This window comes from Convolutriloba macropyga, chromosome 4 (genome assembly GCF_964194025.1).
Source record: "Convolutriloba macropyga chromosome 4, txConMacr16.3, whole genome shotgun sequence".
Lineage (NCBI taxonomy): Eukaryota > Metazoa > Xenacoelomorpha > Acoela > Convolutidae > Convolutriloba > Convolutriloba macropyga.
Genome location: NC_134471.1, coordinates 59,429,316 through 59,448,372, shown reverse-complemented (window position 1 = coordinate 59,448,372; position 19,057 = coordinate 59,429,316). Strand labels below are relative to the sequence as shown.

General features: G+C 35.8%; 1 protein-coding gene across 1 annotated transcript in view; it reads right to left on the bottom strand.

The window, feature by feature from the left end:
- Positions 1-18,821, bottom strand: part of LOC142337793 (WD repeat domain phosphoinositide-interacting protein 4-like) — a 68,673-nt gene extending 49,852 nt beyond the window's left edge. The window contains exons 1-7 of the mRNA XM_075387311.1: positions 18,686-18,821; positions 17,235-17,408; positions 16,780-16,867; positions 14,821-14,915; positions 14,228-14,436; positions 11,638-11,723; positions 7,748-7,871 (exon numbers count right to left, since the gene is read on the bottom strand). Of these exons, the coding sequence (XP_075243426.1) occupies positions 7,748-7,871; positions 11,638-11,723; positions 14,228-14,436; positions 14,821-14,915; positions 16,780-16,867; positions 17,235-17,408; positions 18,686-18,749 (840 nt within the window). The 5' untranslated portion in view covers positions 18,750-18,821. The remainder of the gene's footprint in view (positions 1-7,747; positions 7,872-11,637; positions 11,724-14,227; positions 14,437-14,820; positions 14,916-16,779; positions 16,868-17,234; positions 17,409-18,685) is intronic.
- Positions 18,822-19,057: the final 236 nt, after the last annotated feature.

Sequence of the window (19,057 nt, the reverse complement as noted above, 5' to 3'; positions counted from 1 at the left end):
GATTCCATATGGTCTGGTCTCTTCTCCTGTCAAGCTTCCTCTCTTTGAAGATTCTGGCTGCACCTCCGTAGAACTTCAGAGTTTCCCTCCTTGCGTACAACTTGATAGCGGTCATCGCCGTCGGAAGAGTGGTTGGCCTCTTTTCTGGTTCCAGTGTTGTGGCGTCATTTGCTACTCGGTCGGCCTCTTCATTGCCTTGTACTCCACAGTGCGACGGGATCCGAACTATCTGGGTTCCAGGGCATACGGCTAACTTGCTCCAAATTTGTCTTCCTAAGCTGCACATTTGTTTTTCCGGTCCTTCTTCCAGACCTTCCACTGCTGATAGTGAGTCGGTGTGTATCCTGACTGTTTGTGTTGGCCAGTTGCGCTGGAGGTGTTCTAGAGTCATGTTGATTGCTGTCATCTTGGCCGTGAAGGATGAACAGAATATTCCTGCGCTTGTCTTGAGTTCCTCTCTTCCCGACTCTCTGATGACAACTGCTCCAGCCCCACCGTGTCCCTTGTCCACTGATCCATCTGTCCAAACCTGTGTGTCGCAGGGAGGGAGTGACGCAAGAAACTCTTCGGTTATCCTTCTTTTCTCTGTACACTCATCGCTTCTTTTCAGTCTCCTCGTAAGGTCCATGCGAAAGGACACCTGTTTGGGGCGGTGTTCCCAGAGCGGGCTGTCTACTGCAACAAGAGACTCTCGTTCCCTTGTGTCGAGCTTCGTTGCACTCTCAGGTTCCAGTGCAATCCTGCAGAAGCTCCCACGGAAATCTCGCTGGTCGTCGGCAGACTTCCTCTCCCCGATCTTCTTCCAGGCTTCGTGTGTTTTGCTCTTCAGTTTTGGTACTGTGTTTCTGCTCGCTGTGCCGTGTGCCGGTACTCGCTCGTCCAGTCTTAGCATCTTCTCACGGAGACATCCTGCTCGCTTTTTGGCGATGGTTCTTAAGGGCTCCAGCTCGGCGCACGCAAGGGGTTCTTGTTGGCTAGTAGAATGCAGACAACAGGAGACAACTCTAGCACATTTGTTTTGTTGGCTCTCCATAAAATTTTCCAGTTCTCCTTCAACTGATCAGCTTTTTCACACTGGAATTGCATTGGCAATTTTAAAATAAAAATCAAAATTAGCCTTTAAGTGCAAATTTATGTTTTTCTTCTTTTCTCGATACTGCTTAATCAAAAATTGAAAACTGGACTCTAGAAAAAAGCCATTCACAAATACATATTGCCCATTTTGAAAACAAAATGTTTTCGGTAGTCATGAAAATCAAACAATGTTGATATTAGTTCAATTATAAAAATGTCAAAAGAATGATTTGAATTCCTTTTGCCTTTTTTAGTTCTTTACTGCTATAAAATCATAATGAAATATTGCCTTTTAGTTCCTTATTACCAAGTTTCTATAATTCAATATGAAATTCCTGAAATAATGCAAAACAGTCCGAAAAATCACACAATGATGACATTCATTTACAAAATACATTAATAAGACTACACGGAGATCACTATAGAGAGACGAAACCAATTCGTCATCTTAATGCAAGTCAAATTAGGCTTTTCAAGCGAAATTTTAGAGAACTGCAAGACGCTCAAAAACATTAAAAATTGCAGATCTAATATACTTTTCTAGTCGATTATTTTTCGTTGTCTATGCCGCCTACGTTTCAGAAAACTCAGAAAGCAAGAAGGGTGATTATTCTAGCCCTCCGAGCGTAATTGAGGGCCAATGGACCTTATGTCAGCCTCGCTTTTCTGTTAAACCAGTTACGACAGAACTAGAATGCCATTGACTTTTTAATTGGGAAAAAATTCAAAGTTTGCATTTTTCCATGTTTCAAAATTTTAGATCACTTGCGCTCGCATTATTCATTAGCTAAAAGAAGATAGTAATTTCAATGTCTTCCAGGAAAAAGAAAGGAAATGTTAGGAAAATTAAAAATTGTTTTTGAGAAATAACATCTTTTTCTGCATTTTACTGGCGTAGTTTAAAAAGTAATGGTTTCAAACCAGAAAGTAATCCTAAAGGGTCAGGAATTTAGAAGACGGTATAAAAAACTTTCTGATAAATAATTAATTTGTTAAATAATTTGTTAAATCATCTTTTAATTTTAACATTCCATCAAATTAAGAGGTCGAAAATTATCGTCGGTTTTCACGTCGATTGCAAGAAGTAATAACATAACCGACTCACGTCGGGCAAATTGCTCTCAAACGACCGGTGAGCAGTTGACTTCGTCAGTAGCTAGCCACGGTTTAGTGAGATTAGCTTTAGCTTGATTCGACTATGCAACTTTTAGTTTTTTAGCCTTGTTAGTAAATAAATCAAATAAAAAACTGATTAAAATTTGCAAAACATTGCAAAATTTAAAAGAAAAGCTTCCAGATTTCGCAGTAAAAATGTTCAAAACTATTTTTTGTTTTTGGAGTTACGCCTAGTAACCCATCTGCTAGACTTGAAAAGCTTCGTGGGCCAGTAATGATCGTTAAACTCAGAAAACGACAAAAAAAATCAAAAATTTTGAATCGCAAATTTTAACAAAATCTTGCTAAAATTCAAGATATTAAAATCTTCAAAATCATTTCATTGTCTCAAGAGACTATTCAGTATCCCTATTTCAAGCTTAAAATAGTTTCACTGGCTCATAAAGATCCATAAACTTGGAAGATATTAATTTTCCAAAAATATGGAAAAATACACTTCACCAAAAAACTGCCAAGGCTGGAGTATTCACCAAAAAACTGCTAAAACTGAAGAAAATACTGATAACCATATCAATAGCTCTAGAAATTAAGCAGCAGTTCATTATCAAACCATGGAGGAGGTCCCTAGGACCCTGGTGCCGGAAAAAATGATAAAAAATTCAAAAAGATAAAAAAAACTTAAAAATTGCTGAATTGAAAAATATTGAAAAACATTCCATTACACCTAGAAGCTATGCAGTAACCTATAATCAAACCCTAAAGCAGGTTATATGGCTCTTGAGGCTGGAGAAACCTGAAAAATGACAAAATTTCAAAACTTGAAAAAAAGTTTCAATTGCAAGTTGCCTAAAGAAACTGCTAAAATTTGTGATAAAAGTTGAAAACTAAACCATGGCCAAAAAACATTTGCCGGTAACTTATTATCAAATCCTGACGTAGATTTTCTGGTCGGCAGAAAAACCTGAATAATGACAATAAATGTCAAAAATTTCCAAGTTTTGTAAAAAAAAAATGCAAAAATTCGTGTTGTTGAAATCATGAAACACATTCCATTACGTTAAGAAATTATACAGTAACCTATTGTCAAACCCTACAGGAGGTTCCTCGGCTCTTGAGGCTGGAGAAACCTAAAAACCGATAAAAATTTTCAAAAAAATTGAAAATGCAAGTTTTATTTTAAAAAAATGCAAAAATTGGGGGCATCGGGGGGCTGATGGGGAGGGGGAGGGGGGTGCATCGGGGGGCTGATGGGGAGGGAGGGGTTGGTAACAGTGGGGGGGGGGGCAACAGCGCGGTGGGGGGATCGGGGCAATAGCCGTTAGACGAAAAATTGGTCATGCGAAAAATCGCATTAAAAAGACCGACAGGACTAATATAATTGCCACAAATTAGTTTGAGAGCAATTAAAAAGAAACAAATTAACAATAACCAGACGAACGTTTTGTCGCCAAATAATATTTTCCAATTTGCCATCAAAATTCAACCAAATATACAGATACAGTTCCATTCCTTCGATTGTTTCTTGTTGCAGTCAGGCAGTGGGCGCTGGCTGGCAAGCAGATAAAAACCCGAGTCTGCCATTCTGTTTTATAACCTAAATGTTTTCATATGACGCTAATTTTGTCAATTTACTTGTTACATCAATGAAGTTCAAACAAACAATTCTTCTGCAACCAGTTAGGTTTGTATTTTAAAGAGAATAGATAGATGAACATCTCGGTAGACTAGTAACTTTTGTATCCAAAAGTGAAGTCTCCTCAAATTCATTATTGCGTGAAATACTTCCCAACTAAACAAGTTCATTGCCTCCTGTAGTACAAAATATATCCAAAAATTACATCAGACAAATGAATTTCAGTCTCAAGAAAAGAGTTAGAGATATAATGTGAAGCTTAAAATTTCATTTTAACATCTATTAACATCTTTCATAAAAATCCAAAAAAATCGCAGAAGTTGAGGGAGTCCTTGCAGGCACCTAACAATGGTGTTCGATCGGTATGCCCCCTGAATTTAACAACTAATAAGGAGGCTCTGTTATGTGCGTTTGCTGATTATGTTCTGACCCCCACACATTCACATTTTGACATAATTGTCTACCAAATGAGGAAGAAATACCAATTTTTCCAAAATTCGCACTGTTCGAGAACAATTGGTGTATGAAGTTCAAAACTAAGTGTTGAAGCTATTCAAATCATAATCCATCAACCGAAAAGATAAAAATAAGTTTACTTAGGCCTCGATTGAACAGGGTCAGTTTTAAAAAGCGGCAAGGTGAAAAGACAACAAACAAAATAACCACAAATATTGCGCCGTATCAAAACTCATAAAATTTTTCATCAAAACTCATAGTGTGGAAGTGGTAAAAAACAACGGTTAAAGCACACAAACAGTCAGGTCCCATGTTCGCTTGACAAGAAAGTTGATAGGACCTGTCGTGAATGGGACTAAGCTACAAGTTGAAAAAGAAAGCAAAAAGTGCAAAGTTAAAAATTACACTGATAAAACCAAGAAATTCGAAATCATTAGCTATCAACTGAAAATATCAAATAATTTCACTTATAGCTCCATAGGAAGGCATTAAGACCTGTCACCATACAGAATGTCATACGACTAATCAGACAAAGATAATCAGACACGAATATCAAAAATTAATGATGTTTGCGAGAAAAGTGTCAAAGCCATTTAAACCAAGAGCTTTTCACTGGAAACCTTATTTCCAACTGCACCTCCTTTCAATGCCAATGGGATCTCTTTTCTACTGCAATAATGTGACAAGAAACCAAAAAATAACCACAAAAATAAGCAAATATGCAAAAAAATATTAAAAAATTTACCCTAGAAATTTTTCATTAAAAGACGGTGAGACCAGTAATTAATGAGACTAAGCCACAAGTTACCAGAAATTATTTTTAAAGGGGTGGCTGATTACAAAGCATCACGGCATTTTTAAACGAAATATATTCAAATAAAAGAGCCATTTAGGTACCAACTAAAACCATTAGACAGGTTCACCTCAGCCTCTTCAGATAACCATTTGGACCTTTGAATGATGAGACTACGTCACAACACTATAAAAAAACAACTGCACGCAAGTCTCAAAAAAATCAAAAACAACAAGTTCACGCAAAACCAGAGAATTTAGAAAAAAATACGGAAGCATATCGCGGGACCAACAAAAACCATGATTTTTTCTCTGAAAAAATGAAATTTGTTCACTGGGCCTTACTTAAATGCAAATGGAATCTCTAAGTAATTGAACCTCTAATTGAAAACATAACCGACTAACGTCGGGCGAATTGCTCTCAAACGACCGGCGAGCGGTTGGCTTCATCAGCAGCTGTGCACGGTTTAGTTCCGTTAACTTTAGCTTAATTGAAGTAGCGTAAGCTAACTTTAGCTTAAGTGGCGTAAGTGAGCGCAGCGGGGGGGGGGGAGGAGGTTGGTGCACCGGGGGCTGATGGGGTGGCAACAGTGGGCGAGTCAATCTCTAAGAACCGCCCTTCGCACCATAAGCATGTCTCCAAAACAGATTCTGTGAATCGCATACTTGAGGACTAGTGAGCTGAAAGGCTCTAAGAGCACTTATTGCCCGCTGGCCGTTACCTGTTCATCCGTTTTTGAGGACGAATGCGTCAGACCAAAAAAATAGTCAAGCGAAAAATCGCATAAAAACCAAAAAGACTGACTTAATTGCTACAAACTTCGTTTGAGACCAATTACACAGACTTTCATAAAAAAAACTTGACAAGAGAAATATTTGCCAAAAAATTTTAAAAAGGAAATCCCCCCAATACCATCCAATTACTTTTTGATTGCCAAAACACAAAAAGAGACCAAGCCTAAACTTGTTATTACCTCTCTATTCAAAAACTGCAATTGTTCCAAAAGTTTACATAATTTGTCAAAAAAGTCTTAAAATATCAAAAACAAAGGATTCATTTCGGTTTCATATCAATTCAAACTCGCAAAAGGCCGGCAAAATTTTAGTTCCAAAAAAATTTTAAGGCTGCGGAGGTAAAAATAGCCCTATTCGGTGTAAAAGGAAGATCATGTCAGCAGTTTTGAGGTCTGTGTTTCCGGATAATTTAAACAAAGTCGGCTAAAGAAGCATAATTGGAGCCTATTCTTTTGGGAAAAAAAATGAATTTTTAGAAATTTAGCCATAGTTTTGCCAAAAAATTGGATCAACATCAGCAGCCATCTTCTATCTTCAAATGGAAAACCAACAATTAAACCTGATCGTTAAGATTAGGACAACTTTGACGAAGACTGGCGCAAAAACAACGGAAAAATGTGAACAACAACAATGGAAATCAGTCCAAGGTGAAGAGAACTATAAACCTCGATAACTCCTTGGAAAAGACACAATTCAAATTCAAATATTTAAAGATCTATGCTACACAGGACGACGGGCTTTCCAATGATACCACACACATCTGTGAGCAACGAATAAGTATATCGTTCGGCCAAAATTGACTGAACAAAATAACTCAGCTGGGCATATAGTCCCCACTATGAAAACAACAATATTTATCAAGAAAATCATTAAACAAAAAATGTTTAGAACTATTTTTTGAGAATTAGTGCAAACTTATGAACACCAAACGCCAGGTTATGTTTAATTATTACTTATTACTACTTTGCTCATGGGGAGCTCAATAGGGCTTGACGACAAATTTGAGCTTTAATGCCAAGTTTCTTTATTGTGAATTTGCGACAAAACAGATCAAAAGTTAAGTGATTAAGTTAAGTTATGTCTAAACCAAGTAGTCGGTTCTCAACTACATATATTGGCTCCTTTTTTCCAATGTAAGTTCATTTTTCTAGTTTAGGTTAAATTACTTTATTTGACTCATTCATTAAGGCCGGTAACCGGATCACTATAGTTTTTTTTAATTAATTCTCCAAATTTTGAATAGTTTGACTCCGATTCTTCCTAAAACAAACGAATTTTCCGTAAAATAAGAACGCAAATGTCGCACATCGCCATAATTCCTCGAAAAACGCGGAATTCAAAAAGCCCTCTCAGAGTCACGAAATTCATTGATCAGACAAAAAAAACGTTTGCGAAAAAAATTGGAGTTAACAAACTGAAGTGAAAAACAAAAAGATCCAAAATCATAAATGATTATATCCCTGCAAAATATTCACACAAGCAGAACCCACAAATTCAATAACTCTCATGTATATTTGTTTAGAAGGTAAACATGGTTCAAAAAACAAGGCTCCAAGGTAGACAAGGCTACAAGGTTCACAAGACTCCAATAACCAAAACTTTGGTAAATTGTGGAGCAAAAACACATCGCACGTATATTTTGAAACAATTAACTCTGATCCTATACAGGGCCATAACTTTTTACAGTAGATATTCTTCTTAGAGATTAGTGTATGAACAATTAACTCTGAACCTGAATAGGGCCATAACTTTCTTACATAGATATATTAGTGTATAAGAGATTAGTGAATGAAAACAGTAGTCAGCGTTTCGCAGATAGCAATAACAGTTATATTCGTGGTTGAAGGAAAATCCCTTAAGCATTCAAGGAAGATAGCAAACCTGAGGAACAACATGTCGCAGATTTGATCGTCTGTTCTGTAGAGGGTGCTTCACTGCAAACAGGTGAACTGTGCCCTTGTCACTTGAGACACATAGATAAGCAGAGTCCAAACTGAATGAGATGCTTAAAAACCAAAATGAAGCTTAAATTCTCACCTATATCTAACAAGGAGGCTCGGTAATGTGCGTACGCACATAATGTTCCGACCCCGCTCATCCACATTCTTAACTTAATTGGCTACCAAATGATGAAGAGATCAAAAACATAGATATCGTTCAATAAACAACCAATGGAATATAATAATGCCACACTAGAGGGCCGATGACAGTTTTTGATAACAGAACTACTAAAAAAGACCATTAAAAAATAAAAAAAAAACAAACATTATATACGACCACAACTCGATGTCTCCAATAAAAAAAAATCAAACTCGCGTCAGATAAAATCTAAACAAAACAGTTTAACCTATACTTCAATAGAAAAAATATGGGACCGGTTCTCAATGCAACTGGTTAACAGATCGACAAAAAAGCGAAAAAATAGCAAAGAGGTGCAAAGTTAAAAAATACGTTTCTATTTTTGAAAACAATTAACTTCACAGTTATTAATGTCATTAGATATCACCTGGAATCACTGACATTTTCATTTATATTTCCATAGGAAGCAATTGAGACATACCAGAATCCAATCTTCAATTGTGCAAAATTTCAAAGCCAGTGGGACGATTATTGTTATAAACCAAAAAGAAAACAAAAATCCTCTAAAATGTACAAATATATAAAAATCTATAAAATCTATAAAAATATATAAAAATTTTATGAAGTCTTCTGGTAAAAGTAAAAAAGACGAGGAAAAGTTTGAAGCTCAAACTGTTACAAGGGTTAATTTATAGCTCACTGCAAACGCAAAAATGTAAACTATGCTCAAAAATGAAAATGAAAAAAAAATATTTGAAAACGCGTAGTATCAAAACAAGGAAAACATAAGTTGAATATAAAACCGTTTCCAACAATAATGTATTCCTCACACGGAATTGGTATTTCCCTTTTTTTACTGAGGCTGCGCCCGAAGTTGAGAGAAATAAGATAAAAGTAGCAAAGTTCAAAAATTCACTGATCTTTTCTTAAAATAAATATATGCAAAGTCATGAGACATTAGATAACAACTTAAAGAATTATCTAAGTTCATCTATACCGGCTTAAAAACTAACTGAATCTTTGATTGGGGACACTAAGTCGTTGGGCTACAAAAAGTATAACAAATGAAGGCAAAACTCAAGAAGTCTATAAAATTTTAACAAAAACAATTTGTCAAAGCCATAAACACCATGAGCTTAACTCTTAAACCATATTATAATTTCGTTGGACATCTTTTTAGTAAATAGTATCTGGCATTAATTGAGCCCTGATTTGAGATTTATGTCAGTAATTTACAAAAACATTTACATAGCGGAAATGCTTTGAAGTCGCGCCCCATTTAAATCTATGAAATTTTTTATCGTACGGATCCACGGTGAAATCAAGATCAACCCAGATATTGCTGCGCGTCTAACAAAATATTCAATTGTTCAAATGATTTCGAAATAGATCAATTTTTAAACAAAATTTTCAGTATGTCAAAAAAAACTTTTTTTTGTAATTATCGAGTTTAAATTTGCAAAAAACTTGCAAAATTCTGATCCAGAAGACTCATAAAGCCAGCAGGATTACAAATAGCTCCTTTCTGATATTAAGAAGATTGCGATCGCAGTATTAAGGTGTCTACTTCCAGCAAAATTAAAGCAAGTGGGCTAAAAAACCAAAGGTGGTCCTATTTTTCTCGAAAAAAGTCTAACTTCTAGCCAAAAAACTGGGATCGAACAACTGAACAACCCTCTTTTATCTTTAGAGATAAAATAAAAAGCAGTACAGTTAACAATTTTTTCATTTTTTTGCAAAATTGACAAAAACTGAAAATGTGAATAAAAACAGCAATTATTCACAAAACTTTAAACCTCGATAACTCCCCATTAAAAGCTGAAAATGAAAAAATCTTTTTAATTCCTTATTCTACGCTGGACTGGAATTCTAATGATACCACTCCACTCACAACTCTCTAAGACGATTATATCGATCGGCAAAAATTGACTGAACAAAAAAACCCATTTGAGTATATAGTTCCTCCCTCCCCACTAAAGTGGGGGTCGGAACAATTATTATAATTCTGAAACTTATGTCTCCCAAGTTCTTCGAAAATGAGTTTGTGACTTGGTTCGTTGAATTTGAGAACAATTACCAGTAGAAATACATTCATACTGGTAACATGCAAAAATCGCAACAAGCTATTGAACGTTGGAACTGCCGCTACTGCATAAAGAACGGCTTCCCATGAACAAAAGTTTTCATGAGGGCTGGAACACTAATTTCGTAAAGCAGACAACACAAAACAACAATCGCTACCGAAACCAATCAAGAAAATGAAATACGAGCAGAAAACGCAAAAATAAAGGCAGAGAAGTGACAGAACACTGTCTAAAATGACCAACATCAGAGTAAGACTGATTTCTAGAGAGAATGCAGTTTTTAACCAACTCGGACTCAGTCAAGCGCCCTCCAATTTTTTTTAAACAACTCGGACTCAAACCAGCGCACTCCAAAAATGAGCCCAGAGCTCAAGTGCTTTTGGTTTTCTGATATCAATACATTTTTTAAGAGTGAAGCTGCATTTTCTTTTTGATCTATCTAAAGAGCGCGAATTGACCGGAACTGTTTTGTCATTTTTCTGACTGTTTTGACGGCGATTCTTTTGTGTGGGACTGTTTTATCTGGTCAGGTAACTGCATTAACAAAACCTGGCCGCCAGATTGCTGGAAAATTTTCGCGATAGACGCTTGTGGCATTCCATGAAACGAAATGAAACAACTAAAGAAATAAGATAGGCAGATTGACCATTAGTTCTTTAATAGACCACTAGACTTTTTGGATTAGATTCTGACTTTGATTTATATGAGACACATACGCTCTATAAGGAAAAAGCCCTAATAGAGCTTTTTCAAAATTAGTATTCGAAATCAATTAGGGCATATACATTTTGCACTAGTTAGATGCACACTATTGATCTTCAACTAGTAAATGTTCAAAAAATTTAAGTTCATTAAGTGATTTAAGAAGTTATTCTCTTGAGTAGGGTAAGTCACGCAATTGACCTAAAACAAGAACAAATAACGTCACGCATACAAAACAGTAGAAGTCATTTGAAGTTGAAAAAGTCAATTTCAAGAAGCCAGGTCGCAAGAAACATCGATGGAGACGACGAATTTAAAAACATAGCAGGACAAATCCTAACGTACAATTCAAAAATTTCATTGACTAAACAAAAAACTAGACCTAGAACGGATGAGTTTGATTTGGAAAAACCGTTTCTAAAAAAATCAGATAAAAAAAAATCAATATGAAATTTCCGCATGTGAACAAAAAATCACTAGCGAGAAAGCGAACTTCTGTTCAAACGGCGTTTTCTCACTCTACTTACAATTTAGAGCGAAAAAATTTTCGCCGCAAAACCACTCGCATTTTCGCTCCATTTCGGCGTTACCAAAATCACTACTCCAATTTGACTTCAAAAATCATGAAAATGTGTGAACAGATCTTAAAGAAAAGACCCCAATACAATTCAAATTCTATAAATTGTAAAAAACCACGAGCCCCAATAATTGCCCCTATCGCTTCGCGGCTATTAAAAAGATAATAACTATTTTACTCAATCCTGATAATCAGGATTTAGCCAACAGATGTGCCCATCATACAATACATTATTCAATTCATTTCGATTAAAGTACAAACATCTTGTACAAAATTGTGAATGTCTTACACTTTATCAACGACCCCGATACAAAATTGTGAAAATTCACCTGTATAGGGTTGCACTATCAGCTCCTCGTCTGAATTCAGCCACGAGAGATCTCTGAGTTGTGTCAAACACTCTCACCAATGTACCCTGAATCACAGCGTATTCTTCCAAAACATACTCTCGTAGTAGCTAATTAAAAATCTTTAGAAGACTGAGTTAACGGTTCAAATACCTTTTAAAAGATAAACCGACTAACGACCGATGAATTGCTCTCGAATGAGATACAGGGCAATATAATTCAGAAGGGTAGTTGAGAGAACTTTTAATGAGCGCAAAAAGGTACTCACCTGAGGGTGTTTCAAACTCATGATCTCCAATTGGTTTTATCTTAGCAACAGACTGAATTGCTGAATGAGAGCAATTTAGGTCACGCAAAAATAAGTGTTAAAAAGTAACCCAAGAAGTCAAATCGCCAAAAGCGAGTCAAAGAATATAACAGAACAGAAGTGCAAAAACGCTCAGCCAAAATTCTGAATAAATGAAAGCATGACTGACTGACGTCGGTTGAATTGCTCTCAAGCAACTGGTGAGCGGTTGTCGTTGTCAGTAGCAAACTTCGCTTTGGGGAAACTAGCTTTAGCTTAATTAAGTATGGGGGGCTTGAGCATGGGGTTAAGGTGTGGGGTTGAGCACGAGCGAGAATACGCGGTTACAGATTGAACGATGGAGAATAGACCATCACCAAACTTTTTTTAGACTATCAACAAAAAGTACCAAGTATATAAAACAGAAAATAATTAAAAGATTTAATTTCTCTTACTAAAAGTTTTCTAAAAGTTTTGAAAACCCCGAAAACAAATTTTCCGTAACTTTCTGAAGACGTATGTGCACCATCAGGGAATCCCGACAAGTCTAAAACACACTAATAATAAACACAAAAGCAAAGAGTAGAAATGAGTAGAAAAACATAGGTAGTTCATTTATTTCAAAAAATAGCCTATCAAACAATCAAGTCTCTCTCATAATTATGTTCCAAAGAACAGATCAAAAATGATTCGAGAAGAAAATCCTTCGAAAACGCAGAACAAGTCATAACAAATAGGGAGGAAAAAATTCAAAAATGGACACAATCACTCCAAAATTAGAACTAACATATTCAATTTTCCTAAACAGAAACAACATGTAACTTACTTGCATCAAATGTCAATTAAACAACCCGAGACTCTCTCTCTCACCACGAAACTCACTATAAACGGTAAAAAAAGTATACCGAAAACGCTTAAAAGCGTCTAAAATGGCAAAATGACAATAAAACGCCATAAATTTCGTCAATAAATTTATCAAATGCTTGAAATTGTCAAAAATCTGCCAAACGCACAATATCTTGTTAATTTTTTGGGGACAAATCATTGAAGTCGAAACACTTGGTATTATTAAATACTGCTTTGAAAACACCTCACGTGATACAGGAAAATTTGCTGGCTGAGCCAAAAACTTTTCACACCCACTTTTCTCAAATATCTCTGAAAAATAAATGCACAAAAATCGATCTAAAACTTTCTAGTTTTGACTTCTATGTTCGGCAATTTGCCCAAAACAGCTGACTTTACGTCCTATGAAAATAGAAATCAAGGTTTTGAAAAAAAAACACATCTCCATTACTTCCTTTCGATTAGTAAAAATATATCAGAAGAATTCCGGATAAGAAACAAAAAAAATAAAAATTGGATAAGTTTCAAGAGAACTGTTTCGCTAAATTTTTTTATTATTTAAGTAGTTAAAAATAAAGAGTTAATACCTATAAACGGCAAGGTGAAAAAACAACAAGCTAATAAAAGCCAGCAACAGACAAAGGAAACAATAACGCAGAATATAGAAATTAAGAAACTCGATAACTATGTCGCAATTTTTCTTGAATCATTTTGTTGTTTACATCTTATTGGTTACCAAACAGGAGAAGAACGACGACCTCGAATTGAGTGAGAACGGTGTTCAAAAACCAATGAAAATTGCGATCAAAAACTCGAAAACCAAAGGAAACAGACGGTATTGACTTCAAAAGCCAAAAATTTAATTCAAACACTGCTTCTCACTCTCTACATTTTAAGAGTTTGAACAATCTTAAGCCCTTTTCTGCTGCTAGCTTTTTAAAATCTCTAGTACTTCGATTCGTTTCAAATTTTGCCGACATCTACGTATTGTATGGTAACCGATCAAAATAAGTTTTTGAAAAAAGTTGCATGCCGTATTTCAATGCAGTTGAAAGCCATATTAGTGAACTGATAGGGAAATAATGATTCATGTGGTTGCTCTCGCACAACAATCATCTCTAAATTGATGCCTAAATTGTCAATATTTACAATATTGTTTGCGTAACTAATAACGCTTCCCAGCATCCTTCCAGGTTCACAGTTTAAAATCCAAAAACCATTGGACAACGACTGGCTGTGCAATTAAACTTTTTCCTTCAATATAGTTCAAAACAGATGTCAATTTTTACTGTGTGTTCAGAACTGTTCAATAAGCTTCGAAACCTATGCATCTTCAACTGTTTTTTCGTTGAAACATTTGAATTTCATACGTTTTTTTTCATCTCTGAATTTTTTCACGTTTTTGTCAACTATTTCGTTAAATTACTTCAAATCTCTTACCTTAGTTGAAGCAGTGGCTACATAAGACCCAGCGGAATCCAAGGCAACGATGGCAACTGGGTTCTTGTGAGCTGCCACGGTGACAGGTGCAGTTGACACAACATGCGAGAGAGCAGCAGCCGATACTGTCAACAGCTGCACAGATCCCACTCTGTGAGCTGGGAACACTAGCAGGTCCTTCCCAGAGTCCATGCACAAATCACAGATACCTAAGAAAAATTCATTATACTGTAATGGATAAATTAATCGATTGATCAAACACGGGCGCATGAATTTTGAAGCTTTCTGATTCGGATTAATTATAATCGCCAACAAATAAAATTAAACTTTACATTCCATCGGCAGCTGCTAGAGGAAATAGAAAAAATACGCTCGCATATTCCTTAAATTGATCATCCAAAGCATATCAAACCATAAAGACCTCAATAAAATGCACAGTTCAATTTCAAGAGTTTTGTGTTTTACATTGATCATCAACGAGAGTTTTGCATTAAATAACAGTGAAAGGAAATGTTTTAAGAACTGATTGTTGAGAACTCTGAGTGAAAAATTGTTTAGCAAGTTTGGCGCATTGACAAAATGATTTGACCCACCACTAAGATTTTCTTTGGTATCAATAGATGCCAATTTTTGGATTTCGGGAAGAAACTGGAAGATATGAATCCTTGTCGGCAGTACAACCACAATTCTGAAACAAAAAAACAATATAACAGGAAAATATCAAAGAAAATACTGTGAAATTAGAAATGTAAATTGATATAAATTGCTAATTTTAAAAGCATAACAGTTACGAGCCATCAAATCAACTCTATGACAGCAGCTGTCAACCGTTAACCAGCTTTCGCATATAAAATCTTTGAAAAACAAGCAATATTACAAATATTAATTTTTGGTATAGCGCAGACGCAAGGTGTGCAATTCGCCGCCGAATATTCATGGTTTCACCCCTGTCCCCATGAAGAAGTCAGTGCAAAGACGCACTGACTGATGTCAGAATTGTAACTTATGCAAAACCTAAACAAAGCTTCAAGCGAATTGAAAAAAGGTAGCCAGAAACAATTCAAAGAGCTGTCTTTTCGTATAAAAATCTATGATATCTACAATTTAGCTTTCATTTACGTTAGCAAACGGAACAAAAATCTAAACAACACGATCCAAAAATTTCAGACTCGACTCAATTTGTCTTAGGAACCACTGTAAATAAATACTTACACCTTTCTCTTGTACAAAATTATGCAAAAAGGAGAGCTCAGGAAGAGTCAGAAGTATCAAAACCGCAGCAAGTTTTTTAAAAAATCTATCGTAGTAGGAATTGAAAAAAAATGAGATTTTTTTCAACGATCGTCTGCAAAAAATCCGATTGTCTCAAAACCATACCGGATAATAAAGTCAAAACAGAAGAAGAGATCATCAAAAAATACTAAAAAATCACCCGAATTAAAAGATTTGCCAGATTTGATTCAAAATCGGCAAAAGAACAAAAGCATCAAAGCCAATCCAAATAATACTCTTTTAGACCGGTCAAATCATCGATAAACCTAGCTTAAAAAAATCGAAAAAACAGATGAAAAGAAAAATAGCACGCTTTTAGTTTTTAATTCAGTTCATGTACTCGCTCTATCACTCTCAGGCAGCGAATGAATAAACATAACCGACTAAACGTCGGAAGAATTGCTCTCGAACGACTAGTGGGAGCTCTTATCAATTGCAGCCTGCTTCATTCGGGGGGGGGGGGTGGAAGGGAAGCCTAAATGGGACTAAGAAGTTCAATAGTGGGATTCAAATTAACACTATTAAGATTTAAAGTAAAAAATGACACCAGTTTCGGTGCACTTTTCATTTGACTTTTAGTATTAAATTGCCGCCAATTGAGTTTAGCTGCTTGAAATTGTGATTGAGAGAGAATTTTAGATCACGCGAAACGCAAAAAGTCAAGGGCGTAAAAGTCACTCGAAAAGTCAAAATTGTCAAGCGAAAATTTTGCATAAAAACAAAAAGACACACACGGTTACAATAATTGCTATGAACTTCGTTCAAGAGCAATTAAACACCAATCTCTTTGATTGGTATATCAAAATTATTCCGCTCAGCTTGAATGGAGAAATATCAACAATTATAATTTCTCCTAACTAACAATTTATTATTATTATTATTATTATAACCAACTCAATATCTGAAGAGAATATATATCTGCATGATGAGCTCAACAGACTTTGCTGGACATCTGTTCCACATTAAAACACACAACACGCTCATTTCCATTACCCAATTTATGAAATGTTTACAAGAGCTGGTCATTCGTGTTTAAAGAGGAAATTACAGCAAAAAGGACGTGATGCAGCAAAATCACAGCAAAATTACAGCAAGAGGTGATGTTTTTGATGTGAGGATCTGCACAAACGGAAAACGAATTGAAGATCAAATGAGATCCACGCTGCCACTTCGAAGCTGGCTGCCTCAATTATAATTGACTAATTTATGTTAAGCAACAGGTCATAAACTAGGGAAGGAAAGTAAACTGGTCAAGGGACGTAAAGCGAGAAAATTCTTACAGAGATGGCTTCATTTTTATGTTCAGCACAGGCTCGTTGAACTTCAGTTGTGACACAATCTTGCTCTTTGCATCGTCCCAAATTGTCACTAAAACACGAGAGATTGACTTGAAAACAATGAAAAAACATTCGAGACAAAAGAACTTCGAGAGAAAAATTCGGCAAGCGCTTCCGTTAATTACGCCTGGTTGCACATGGGAAATCTAAACATTGAAACCAATTTTACCAAGCAGAACTAGATAGAGCCTATTCTATACATCTATTCTATCCATATCACTCCGTTGCCCATTTGCAAAATCCTAAACCAACGGAACGTTTTTCAAAATGAGACGTTTCTGCTATCTGTCTTTTACTGCCATTATTATTGAAACCTTCCACTTCCCTTGATTATTTTACGGTAATATATCTGAGCATATTACACCCTTCATACCAATCCACACTTGTGTTCTACTCACCAACTGAGTCTTCTAATATGGGTGCTTTTCCTCCACTCACAACTGCGATGAAGTTGCTCCTGCCCATCAATTGAACTATGGAACATGTTCCCAACTCAGATATCTTTCTCTTCTCCTGCAGAGGATCAGTATTGAATATCTGCACTCCACTCTCAGTGCAACACGCAAAACAACCTAACAACAAATTACATATTTGTCAACTTTATTGCCTGAAAGTTTCGATAGCACAAACAGGAAAACTTACGGATCAAACCCTCAGCAGAAGCTCAATAGAACATCCCAGTGAAATGAAACTTGACACACCTTGTCAATAAATGCAAGATCTTGACAAAACAAGGGTTATCTTATCAAGATCTTGATAGGCAAAAAATTTCTTGGTATATCTTGATAAGATCTTGCCAAGATCTTATCAAGGGGTTTCAAGAAATTTTCTTGATTAGACCTGCAAGATCATGGTAAAACTTGGCAATAAAAATTTGATTAAATTAATCAAGGAGTGAGAAGTTATTAGTCCTGAGGTAGCAAAGGGAACCCCATGATCTTTTTTGTAAAGCAGAGAACTTTTTACTCTCGATTATTCTTCCTAGTGTGACGCTTCCGCTAATTCTTGATAAATCTTATGATTTCGTGCTATATCTTATTCTTGGGAGCGATTGAATTTTTAATACTTGGTACGTCTTGCCATGTCATGGTTAATCTTTCTTGGAAATCTTGCGAAGATCTTGTTTCTTGACACCCATGCAAAGATCTTACAAGTTCGCACATATCTTGATATTACCTTGCCAAGTAACATGGCAAGATATTGGCAAGATTTTCCATGATTAAGTAAAAACATACCCAGCAGATTGCCGGAATAGCTGGGAAAGAAAAGACTTGCGTGCCGTATAATAGAGATAGAAACAGATACAGATCTAAATTGAAAAAAAAAATCGACGCCGCTCAAAAATCTAGATAAAAAACCTTCAGCGATAAATTAATAAAGCTTGTTAAAATTCATTCCGCAGAAGCCTTTTATTAGGGACCTTCACTGCTAATATGAGTTCCTTTGACCTTAAATTAATGCAATTTAAACTTAAGTTTTAAAGTGCAAAAGTCATTTTATTGAGTGAGTCACGTATGATCAAAATCTAATCACGGAAATGCTTTAAATACTTTTTCTAGAGAGATTAAGAAATGACGTCACGCGCGCAAACGCCGTTAACGAGAGGAAGAAGTCATTCAGAAAATTTGATTTTTCAGCTTTGCTGTGTGAATAAATGTAAAACGAAAAAGAGCGTCAGACAAAACAAAAAAACCAAGAGCACCGCAATATAGCTTCGCTCAGCTTGCAGCTATAAAAAAGATAAGATCTCGATAGTACTCTTCATTAACTTTAACATACGAAAAACACGGATGGTTGTCATAGCCTCGTAAAAAACTCTTGATAAATAAAATGTAGCAATGTGACTTACCAAAATCCTTGTTGAATTTGAGAGCAGAGGCACTTCCTATTTTGAAGTTGGATACTGAAGCCATTGCAATCCTGCCCACACAGTCAGCGAGAAAAAGCTGCTTCGTTAATTGTCGAATCAAGTACAGTATATACAAATCACTGAAAAAAATAAAATCGATGCTCATCATTTCAATTATTGATGTCAATTACTGCATAACTTCTTAATGCCTAACCGAACTCCACCAGGAAAAAATTTATGACAGTTGTACTAAATAACCCACACGCTGAAAGAGCAGTCGATTGCAAATATCTGTTTCCAATGAAGCACACCAAACGAATCTCTGGGAATCTTTCAAAGGAGGCGCATTCAAATGGACCATAACAGACAAAA